General features: G+C 40.0%; 1 protein-coding gene across 1 annotated transcript in view; it reads right to left on the reverse strand.

Annotated features, from left to right (window-relative positions):
• The window catches only part of slit3 (slit homolog 3 (Drosophila)), a 269,236-nt gene that overhangs the window by 19,403 nt on the left and 237,386 nt on the right, over window positions 1-12,447 (reverse strand). The window contains 6 exon segments of the mRNA XM_051072519.1: window positions 2,783-2,922; window positions 7,032-7,129; window positions 10,094-10,218; window positions 11,665-11,745; window positions 11,872-11,954; window positions 12,050-12,121. Coding sequence (XP_050928476.1) covers window positions 2,783-2,922; window positions 7,032-7,129; window positions 10,094-10,218; window positions 11,665-11,745; window positions 11,872-11,954; window positions 12,050-12,121 — 599 coding nt within the window.

The following is a 12,447-nucleotide window of genomic DNA, read 5'->3' on the forward strand; positions in this document are numbered from 1 at the left end:
TTTAATCCAAATTGTAGCATCTTGTCACCAACCAGGTGAAGTTGAGACAGCACAGCTGAAAACTGCTTTCCACTGGTGTGTAAGATTTGAAGATAATTCTTTTTAGAGTAATAGTACAGAAAAAAAACTTCTGAGAAAAAATGTCAAACCTTTTCACATATACTCTGTCAGTTTCAAATGGTTGTAAAAAAAAGAAAGAGAAAAAAGAAAATAAGGGTGGAAAAAGATAATTTATATTTGTGTCTGTCTTTTTCAAGGCCTCAGATAATGTATAGTGGAAGTCCACATGTGTGCACACTCACACACACATACACACATACACACACACACACACACACACACACACACACACACACACAGGGAAAGGCATTATCAGCTTTTTCTCAGAGCTGATTGAGGAGCGGGTTAATAGGCTGTGTAACAGTGGTGACTGCAGTCTAAAGATGTACATGCACGCACACACACACACACACACACACACACACACACTTTTATGCTCAAAGGTTGAGAAGGGTTAACAGTGTGTGTAAAAGCACTGGCTGAAGTTGGTCATATGTTCAAGGAGATTGAGAAAGGTCAAACACATTTCCATCGTTCTCTGCCTGCTTTAATCTAATCCTGCTGCCTCACTCCCACCCTGTCTGTCTCCACCACCGTCATATCAAGTCACTCTAAGACGCATGTTGTTCTGAGCAACAGTATACTCCTGCATCTGCTGGAAATGGCATCTGAAATCCTTTGAGCTGCACCAAATGTACAAAACAACTGCGTGACATGAAAGTAAATTTAAGTAATCAAATCTTCACTGTACACAGTGCCTTCTGGGCAGGCTACAGTGTTTCACATATTTGACACTTAGTTAAAGATGCCAACATTAATTTGTCAGGGTGAAATTACCTGTGATACCTTAGTATGATTACCATACACAAATGAGACCATGGTTGGGATGATTACTGAGGAAGATAAACATTCTGGGCCTGATTTTCCCACTGGCCTTTAAATTCTTCCCCACTGTATGACACTTTGAAAGTTTTACTGTAGCTCAGTTTGTGATGGAGGATCATTGCCCTCTATCTGACTTACACCGTAAAGTAACACAAGAGATTACTAGGAAAATATTGCCAGTGTTAACTGTTGCTCAGAGGCCAAAAGAGCCAGACAGTCTTTTTAGTTTGATTAAATAATGTTCAAGTGTGAGCCAGAACACATTTACTGTAAGTTTTCACAATTTTATGAGCCCATCAACAGAGTGGGGAAGAGTTTCACTCAAAATGTCAAATTTAACATATAATTAAAGACACAAACATTGACCCTCATAGCTTGGTATCTAAATAATACAGATGATCCCATGTTTATTGGCAAGTGTGCCTCAATCACTGGAAAATGAAATCATATTCTATAGGAATCATATTCTATTTGCTCCACAGTGGGCAGATGATTCATCTGGACAATCCAGAGCAAGATATCTGAATAAAACTGCTGCAAAAAATTTAATATGGGCGAGTTTGGTCTCAAGACGATGATTCCTGGTGAGTTTACTCACTCCATAATGTTTTATGTAGCACCGTCTTCTAGTCAAAATGCCTCCATCACGCATACTTTATGCCATGGCAATGCATTTCAAACACTAAAGATTAAATTTTCTTGACATGTATTTTGCATATATATATGGTTTCCAGAGGATGAATCTTAATGTTCTTGTGAACTCCTGACCCTTTGCCACCTTCAAGCTGTAAAAGTGAAATTGCACACAAGATGTTGTATTGCATAATCTTAAACAGAGATTGACATTTAATTTGTTGAGCACGTGACCTTTTTTTTTTTTTTTTAAACTATGGCTTTCCTATTTTGGAATGAAACTCCTCAGTTGTAGAAACCTTATATCAGCTGTTTAAAAGGTCTTGTGACCTTAAATCTTGATTTTTCCCCTCTGGTGCAAATATGACGTGACAATCCTGGCTGCTGAGTTTGGAGAAAGCAGAGTGACTAGCGAAGGACTGTCCTCTTAATGTGACACCTGATGATTATACCGCGGTTCACTGAGCTGAGTGGAGGTTCAGAGCCAAAGGAACCAGCTGTGTGTGTGTGTGTGTGTGTGTGTGTGTGTGTGTGTGTGTGCGTGTGTGTGCAACAGCTGTATGTGGTAAGGTGGCTGGCAGTGTGCAAGGCTTCTTTATGCCAACAACGATAATGACATGGTGCGTGTGCGGGTGAGTGTGTGTGTATATTGACCGAGATCCAGTGTCAAACGGGACCAGCTGTGTGTGTGTGTGTGTGTGTGTGTGTGTGTCTTAGAGGACAGTGTCACAGATAAAAAAATTTAACTTCCCAGTCAGCAGTTTAGCTTCAACTTGCTGGACTCCACCAAGTAAGGTCTCAGTCTCTCTCTCTTTCTCTCTCTCCCTCTCACTGCTTCTGCCCTTTATTGGCCCCTTCTTTACCCTTTTCCTTGCTTTGTTTATTTTTCCCTTCCCCTCTAGTACACAGTCCCTCTTTGCCATTTTACTGTCATTCTCCCTCTCTCTCTCCCTCTCTGTCGTGATTGCTCTTTCAACCTCCTGTAGGAGCAGTTTCAGGTCACTGCAGAGAGGCTGTCCATTACTAACTTACCATCGAGTAAAGTGGAAAATATGATTTTTTATGTGTGTGTATGTGTGTGCAGCAGTGGAGAGACTTGTTGACCCTCCCCAGCCTCTCAGGGGCAACGACCGAGGGTTTCAGGAATATCTGAGTGTAGAAATAGATGGTGCGTGTAAGTTTGTGTGTGTGTGTGTGTGTGTACCTGTGTAGTTTGGTGGACAGATGCAAGTGTAGTTGTTGATTCCATCGATGCAGGTAGAGTTGTTCTCACAGTCGTTGTCTTCACAGTCGTCTGGGTTTATCTCACAGCGTTGGCCTTCGTAACCGGGCGGACACACGCAGCTGCACTCACACACACACACACACACACACACACACACACACACACACAGAGAGAGACACAGAATGTGCATCATTAGATGGTGACTGGGCCAACACACACTCCTGCTGCACAACTTGAAATAAAATCCATCAGCCAGATCAAACAACTGCTCAACTTCGCTTCCCCTTAAATTCTACTATAAGGGCTTTAGAGAATAACAATTTAATCTTTATTCTTCTTACTTTTTCTTACACACTACTGGAGCCACAGAATATCTATATTTAGTGGTCCAACAAGAGACACCATTTCATATCTCATTTTATAGCAGAAATGAAATTTTAACATGGCAAAGTTTAAACTATTAGCACCACACACCAGCCCTCCCTGACTCTCTTCTTCCTGCACTAAAATTTTGAGAGTCCTTTCAAACACAGCCCTTTGATTCATGTCATCTCTGTCTTTCTTGTTAGGGGATGTTTCTTTAATGAACATCAGAAGTCACAGTTCCTCCATGCTTCTACTGTTTAATAAGGCACAACAAAAACTTTATGTAAAACCCACCCAGATCTCCAAAAAAAAGTGCTGAGATAAACTGCCACTGCTGTTGGACATCGCCCACCTGGAGTACTGTAAAGAAATTATCAAAGCCTCCTCCTCTTCATCCCGTCCATTCATCTACCCCCTCACCAGCTCTTGATCTCCCTCCCTTCTTCCCCACCCTTCATATCTCAGCCGGGTTAACTCCTTATAATAGATCACAAACACACATAGAAAGTGTGATAAATCTGACCACAGCTGCATTCAGTAGCTCCCGTCTCTCATAACTCTCTGTTTCTGTCTCCCACGTTTATCGAATCCACTTTTACCGAATGAAAAGGATTTTTACAGCAAGGTCATCCTCATATGTTAGGCAAGGAAAAAGTTGTTTCAGCACAAGTGAGTGACAATTATCAACCCACACACAAAGAGACATACTCAGACTTATTTGTACTACATTCTGTCCTTCCCACTCCATCGCACCTGTGAAACTTATTCCACTGTTATGTTCTTTTTTCATTCCTTTGTTTCACTCTCACTCTCTTCTTTCTAATCTAACTTTGGTGCCACACAGACTTTTCTCACACTTTATCTCACTCACTCTCTCTTCCCACACCATATGCATATAATAGTCATTAGTTACCCCCACCCTGTCTGTCTACCAATACGGAAAGGCTAAATCTGAAGGCTGCATGCAAAAGCAAACTAAGCACCTGAGATGCAGTGAGACAGTTAAGTTGTTATGGCTAATCTACATGTAGGCTACTTAGATATCCAACAGACACAAAACAACACAAACATCCCATTGGGGTGTAGTCTGAGTCCAATATTCAGTCTCCTTTTAGTTCTGTTTTAGTTTATCTCCACCAAATAAACCCACAACTTTATTTACATGACAGGCTTGTACTAGAAATGACAATACATGGTTTTACATAGTTTGGGGTTGATGAGAATATCAACAATATATGTTCAGCAGTTCGCACAACGAGTGACCCTCTCACATTATTGTCATCAAAAGATCAAAAAATGCAGATAAAATGCACATTACAATCAATCTTTACTAAAACAGAGTTATAACAATCTATGTCTGTTTCATCTCAGTGTGCCAATCGCTTCACTGCCAAGGAGAAGTGTGTACCATCCCCCCTGACCGGGACATCATACATCTACCCTTTCTGCCCAAATGAAACACTGACTTTGGGTGTGGTTGGACGTTCCACTGAAGGGCCAGTTTGTTGAATTTAGAGGTTATTACATTAACTAATATTCATTCTTCTACAACATCTGCTGCTACTGGAAAGGAGTGAACAAAGAGATGACAGAGAGAAAGAGGGAGGAAGAGGAATAGTAAAGGAAAGTGCATGAGTCAGAAAGAAAGGAGAAAAGAAAAAAAAGACATTAAATGTTTCCATGAGAAACATAAGACAAAGAAATACAAATGAGAATAGCACTGCCAGCACTGACAGGGTCAGAGGACACTGTTCCACCAATCAAATCCCAGTTTTGACATTTAAACTACATAGTTTGACAAATGGGTTCCTGCTAAGAACCAAGGCTAATTGGACTTATTGAATATCCCCAACTGATTATATAACATGTTAAAATGTCAAAGGGGTCTGGTCTCCCACGCTTTCTGTCTTTCTCCCTCTCTTTCTGTATCTCTCTCAGAGGGCACAGGAATCTACCTGTGTTGGTATTAACATTAAGAGAAGATCTGTAAAGGGTAAAGAGACCCTTAATAGCATTACCACATACAATGTTAAAGGCCAGATGCATATCAAAGCTTTTCAAAGGGCAAAGGCCTTGTTAAGGGGCTGGAGGAGGAGACAAATCTGGTTAAGATATTTATGAGAATTGTTTCAATCAAAGTGGCTGTTTGTCATGAGCCTGGGACAAAAAGTGACTTTTTGGAGAGACGCAGATGACACTAGCAGACACAATCAAGGATGACTGTGCACACGAAAATATACTGTATGTACTAGCATGAGCACTTCTAAAGCATGCAGATTGAATTTTAATGTAATCTTTTAAATATAAGCAACATAACTAGGCTGCCTCCTTTGACCTTCAAAAAGTTTTAATGGGTGTAAAATATCAAGTATTTAATGTGGTTTGGTTCAATTTAATGGGTAAAATGGCTGTTCTGTTAAAAGTGCACCAAATTAAATTGTCATACTATATGCAATCTGTTTTTAATTTATCTTATTTCTAAACAATTGGTGACCATTTTGGTCTGTGGCCTACTACCAGAGTTATATTTTGTCTGTTGGCACATATATCCAAATTAACTTGGATGCTCTTGTTTTAGTTTCTTGCTCCAAAAGAGATTAGTCATGAGATGATAGAGAACAGGGGAATATGGTGTTTAATATTTTAGGGTCATGGCCAAGAACATTTGATGTTTTTTTTTTCTTGTTCTTTTTTTTTTTTTTTTTCGCAATTCTATGAAACATCTACAGTATTTCAACCTGTCAGCTTGTGCAAAAAATGTAGCAGTAGCCTTGAGATGTGAGAAACAAGTTTGAGATTCTGGATTGGCTGTGAATGGATGGGCAAGAAAGCAAATAAGTGATACTCTGTTCTTCACTCCCTCAACAACTGCCACTGAGAGGCTCTTGACCCCCAGCGTCTCCAGTGGAGCTGCTCTGCAGCCAGGAGTCAAACACTGTGATTGTGTTGGGCAGCTCCCAGATGTGAATGTGTGAAACTGTATGAATGTGAAGCAGGAAGTTCCTGGAAAAGAGCAATCATGTTCTGTACATTTTCCTTGGATAAATAGAGATGAATTAAGAGATCATGTACATTATGGATCATGGATTTCGGCTTAAATTTTTAGAAAAGTGTGGCACTGGACTTCAACACAAAGCAGAGAGACTTCTGAACAGTTCTGGAGGGAAAGTACAGTAGTTAAATCTGTTTTATGTGATGACAATAAAAACAAAAACATATGTAGATTACGGAAACAGTGTGTTGACAGTTTTATACAGAACCAGTGGAGAAACACTGATGTGAACAATGACAGAAGTTTAAAACTTCACTTTGAACAGCTGAAGAGGTCAGGGAGGGCGCAAGGATTTAATGAGCAACCCGCATGGGGCTTCCTCCTTTGAAATGTCTGCTCTCTTCCTGTCTAACCTCCCACCCCCCGCTACAACACACACAAGAAGGAAAACACATCATAAGGTCAAAGTAAGTTGTTATCTCGGGTAATGCATTGTCCAGTGAAGCAAGACTGTCCACTCTAATCACGCTGTCTATATTTCTGGGGGCAGAGTAAAGTTAATTTTCCCTTTAGATGAGAAAACAGGGTACGTTTTTTTAAAACGTCTCCACTAATAGAGAGGACGGCAGGGTAGAAAGGGCAATAAGATTTGACCCACAGCCCAAATGGATTCCCAAAGGACTGAAATGACTCTTTCTTATTTTATTCTTCTCATTCATCTACATACAATATGTATGGATTAATAATGGTTGTATTGCTGTTTTCACAATGGCACATAGTTGCTAACATAAGCACTTACACATACTAATTCAATCCTTAGAAATGCACCATTTTATATGACATATTAGTTATTAACAATTATTGTTGTACCTGAAGTGGTCTTCATGACCAGACTGTATGTGGCAGGTTCCTCCATTAGAGCAGGGGAAACTAATACAGGCATTGATGGGTATTTCACAGTTTTGACCCTGGAGGAGAGGAGAGGACAAGACAAGACAAAGAGGTTAATAATTGAATATTTCCTTCTAGAAATAATTTCACTACTCAAACAAAGACAGTCATGGTCCAAGGATGCGGTCAAAGCACTTCTCTACTAACACCTTTGTACAAACTCTGACTCTACAGTTACAAGTGAGATGATTCCCCCATGGCTCAACACTACATTCTCCTCTCCCTTAGTGGTATTAATAATCTTTTACATTGACATACAACAAGCAGTGGAGGTAGTAAGCTACTTGCCAATGATAGAAAAGGAAAAAGCCTTGAGTTGGGATCAGACTACACAACTTTTTTTTTTCTTTCACGATGGTCATCATGTCAGATTGTAGTGATATGACCCCAATGCCATATTTACACCAGACAGTGCTTTGTCATCCTATTGGTCAACATGAAGAAACATTTCACACATCCCAGATGTCGCAACATGATTCTTTTAATTATGTCACACTACAAGGCCTGTTTAATGGATGGTCAACACCCTGAACTAGGCCTTACGGATGGGTGCCCAGGTGGTGCAGGGGTAAAAGTCCTCACCCAGCGCAACAAGTGAACACAGTTGACAGTGTATTTTGGGGTGGAAAGCTGTGCTTCCAGCTGATCTTATAGACCTCAGTGCATTACCTTTTATTGAAAGAGTCACACAGAATTCCATATTTCCAAATAACAGTTGAACAATCAGACTGTTTTAAACACACTGATCAAATTTTGTTGTTCACAACACATTGTTATGAAAAGATTATTTTTATATCACAAAAACTGATCAGGACATGGAGACATAAAATGTTGTCTGTAGGTTTTAATGATTTTAAAAAAAAAATCCTTTTTCTCCCCTACTTTAACTTGAGACACTGACGACACATCATCTATTTTTGCTCTTGTAATTAACCACCAATTTTCAGTTTTACACGCACAGATTTTTTAATATTTAGTTGTGGTGGAAGAAAATAGCCCGCAGAGAAACTGGGGGTTGAATAACTCTATTCTGGTTGGTTAATCTAAAACTTCCAAAACATTATTGTTTTTTTCTCTCTCTTTTACAAATACACACACTGACAACTACCAACAATTACACATGCATGTATGCACAAATGTACACACACAGTATACAAACACACATGAATGCATGCCAGCCAACTTCTTTGATTCATTGCCCTTGTAACCACACACCTGTTTTCTGAATAAACAGCTTTCAATTGGAACTGTATCATGTATCAGAGTCCTACACATACACACACACTCCCCTCTCCACATTGGACCCTGCGGCTGTAGTTTTAATTTCAAACCACCAAACCTTTGGCCGCCGAACACACCCACTTCCTCTGATCAAAGCCGCGATGAGGACGTTTATTCTTGTTTTCCCTCTCCATCCATCTTCATTATTTCCTTCTCTCTTTTCTTTTTTTCTTTTTCGTTTTTTTTTTTTTTTTTTACTCTGGCTGTTGTTTATGTTTTGTTCACGTTTCATTAAGCCTGTCCCTCTTTCTCACCATTCCTTTCTATTAGATGTTTTTCTGCTTCTCTCACAGCACCTTTCCTACTATATTTCTTTATTTTTTCTTATACATCCACCTCTCTCGCTTTGTCTCCTGCAGTTCGAGTTTCCTTCTGAAATTTCTGTCTTCTTTCTCTCTTTCTCCTTCTCTGTCTCCGTCTTTTGTCCTCTGCTGCTCCTTCTTTGATTTCTCTAACACATTTTAATTAATGTTGTCCCAGTGGAGGCCGACACAGAAAGAAAAACAGACACTCAGATATGTACATGCACAAGCACAAGCACATGCAGACACACACACACACACCAACAGTCTCTGTTTCCCAGTCTGTGACCTTGGCAAGTGATGTTTTAATTAAAAGCAAGACTAAGGCTTTGTCTTCCTGTAAAAGCCCAAAGGTTATGAGGTGTGTGTGCACATTAGATCACGAGTGTATCTTTAAAGTGCTTGTACACACACAAACACAAGCAGGTACACACACACACATAAAAACTCCCTCAGAGGCATGAACCCACTGATCTCTAGATACACATACAAACAAACTGGTGTGTAATCCAACGTGCACACACACATACATGTGTGTACACACTCACATATATTCCACACACACTCCTCTGATGCTGTCTGTGCTCTCAGTAGTAGATTTGCACGTCTTTCTTAAGGCAGGGGTCTTGACAATTATTACGCCCTTTGTCTTTTGATCAGTCAATACTTTGAGTGCAGCCAGCTGTAGTCATCATTTCTCTATTGATGAACAGATACAGGTACATTATGCATGCAAGGCCAAAACTAAGCCTGATAATACTGCTAATGCCAGAGGCTTATGCAGCATGGCTATCCATCAAGGATACTTTTCACACACACAGCCAATTTGAGCAAAAGTTACATTTTTGCTGCCACCGTGGATGTTAGATTCCATAATTCAGAAGCTTTAAAATACTGATGAACCCCTGAGTAATGACTGGTTAACAGACAGTGTAGGTAGCTGATACTGGGGAATAGAAGACAGTAACATCGTCAGGGTTCAAGGACTAAAATGACTTTGAAAATGATTCTGACAAACAGCAAAGAGGATGGCAGAGCTGATTCACATAACAACCGAGATTTACCACAGCAATAAATAAGTAAAAAAGCTAATAAAAATGTGCATGGGACCATAACAGAGAGCACATGTAGAGTTTAATCAAAATGACATGCTGAAGTACCCATTCGCTAACAACGGGTAATGCATTAAAATGTGTTTTCATAAATCTAAAGAAACATTGATTGCTACACTTGTGATTTCACTGCGATATCTTTATATTCTGGAAATTGTAATGCTTTAAGATTAAGAAGGTGGCCTCTACTGTTACTAAAAAAAATGTTTGTTAAGCCCAGTATGTTAACGCAGGTTTCCCCCTTATGTTTCAAAGTATCTCCCTCTGCTGTTATCTAGTACCTCACCTTGAATCCATATGGACAGGTGCAGTGGTAGGATCCAGTGGTTTCAGACAGACAGGTACCGTTGTTTTGGCACGGTGCTGCCAGGCAGGGGGCGCACTTTGACATTAGGCTGATATCTACTGGACCTGAAAAAGATAACAAAAAACAGGAGCAGATGAGAGTAGGAGGAGAATATGGGGGAAATGAGGGGATAAAGATAAGAAGACAGAAAGGGAGCAAGGGAGTGTCAGCAGAAGAGACATACATATTTACTCATGTTGTGCTAAAAGGCACTCCCACAGACTTCATTTAATGGATGGTCTGCTGAGAAAAGGCCTCACAGGATAAGAAAAGTAAGAGCTTAGGAGAGCAATAAATGTGATTTGTTTCAGAGGCCAGGGCATGTAGAAGCAAGAAGAGGAGGTAGTGATGTGAGGTATCTTGATAAGAGTTTGATCTCAGCACCTGAGTCACAGTACACTTTATAGAGAACTTACTCCAACAATTAAACAATTCCAAACACGCAAAGCAAACTATGTCTGTGTGTTACAGTTTCATTTTACATGCAGAACCATGCTTTTCAAGATGTAGCTTTTTGTAGTGTGTTTTCCCCTCTGGTCTGATAGCAGGGGAGCCCTAGGGCAGGTAATGTTAGAGGTAGACTGTTAGTGAACTGTATGAGTGAAATACAACTGAGGGCATAAAAAAATCCATCTTTTCAAAAATAGTGTGATGCATTACTCATCTAACAATCCAGCAACACAAACCACCTCACACAACATTTTAAAAGCAGTGCATGATACATAACACTTGATTTTCGGACACCTTAAAGACATTCAAAGTGGCTCATTCAAACTAATATGATTAGCATTAAAACCCTCTACTCCTTATCTTAGCTGTTTTCTGCCTCTGAGCCAATGCCTGAAAATGTATCTGAGTTCAATCTACATTTCAATAAACTTAACCTGTTTAAAAAGAGACAATCTAATCAATGTGCTCTCAAGAGGAGGAAAGGCCACACAGAAGCTCTTGACAAAAACACCATATGTTTCATTTGTTCCACGCTGCTGGATCCAATCCCAGCATGCATTGGGTGACAGGTAGGGAAGACCCTGGATAGGATTACCACACAGCCAACACACATAGAGAGAGACAAACACTTTCACACTCAATTCAAGGCCAGCAGTAAATTTACAATTTGTGGTTCGTATAATCTATTTGTGTTTGAATGTGCCACAGGGTTGTTTTCAAAGCTGCTGATCTGCAATGCACATAATCATGTAAATATAAAACCAACTGAAAACTGAAACTGGACCTGAGAGTGGATAAAAGTCCAACGGATTGTCTAGAAGGCTGCCCAAAGCCAAAAACCCAGGCTAGTTGAGGGGAAATAAATTCTCTGACAGGGAGGAGGACAGGAATATTCAAGAAAGTAAGTAAAATTGATGATTGATTGACATGATTTTGCTCCCATGCCGCCTAAAACAGGTCAACACTGGCATGCATAGACAAATAATGGAACACACTGGACAAGGTGGTAGTGAGGAATTAAAAGTAAAGCAGTGAACAGAGTAGAGAAGAAGACTATTTACCTTTACACTGAAATCTGTTGAGTGGTGTGGTGAGCAGTAACCTGTCAGCCATGTCAGGAGGTCCAGTACAACGAGCAATACCTGTTCAAAAACACAGCGTGACAGCTTACTTTACAACTTCTTATACTCTTCACTGAACAAGATGTACATAAACATAAATGCAACATTTTGGTTACAGGTATTTAAGTGACATTGACTTTTTCTTACCAGGCTCTTTAAAACCAGCCTTGACCCACTGAGAGAGCCAGCGCAGGTCACAGTTACAGTACAAGGGGTTGGCACCAAGAGCCCTAGACATACACAAACACGCAATTAAAAGTACGGCCCACAACACCTGCATCCAAGATATTTATACACACAAACAGATCTCTGGGGCTGTACTTACAGGTGGGACAAAGAGGTGAGGTGGTTGAAAGCTCCTTCTGGGATAGTTGAAAGGTCATTACCATGGAGAGTCCTGGAGGAGAGAGAGGGAAAGAGAGTTTACATGCATATTAAACACAACACTGACCTTGTTAAAAATTCAAGAGGTCGCTTTCTGACCCATGGTTAATTTCATTGTGTAATTAATTAATTTGATTAAGTATTCTTTTCATCACAGTTTTTGTTGCAAGCAGGAGACTGTGAAACAGCGATTTGACTTCAGGCCAGGGTGCTACTATTTATTACCACTACTTCATCATATGCTTACACTCATACTATGGATAATGCTGACACTTTTTCTTCTACTACTCCTGTACTTATCCTGACAGAGCTGCTAGTATTAACTGACTGGTTTATACT

The sequence above is a fragment of the Lates calcarifer genome, linkage group LG8 (genome assembly GCF_001640805.2).
Source record: "Lates calcarifer isolate ASB-BC8 linkage group LG8, TLL_Latcal_v3, whole genome shotgun sequence".
NCBI lineage: Eukaryota > Metazoa > Chordata > Actinopteri > Centropomidae > Lates > Lates calcarifer.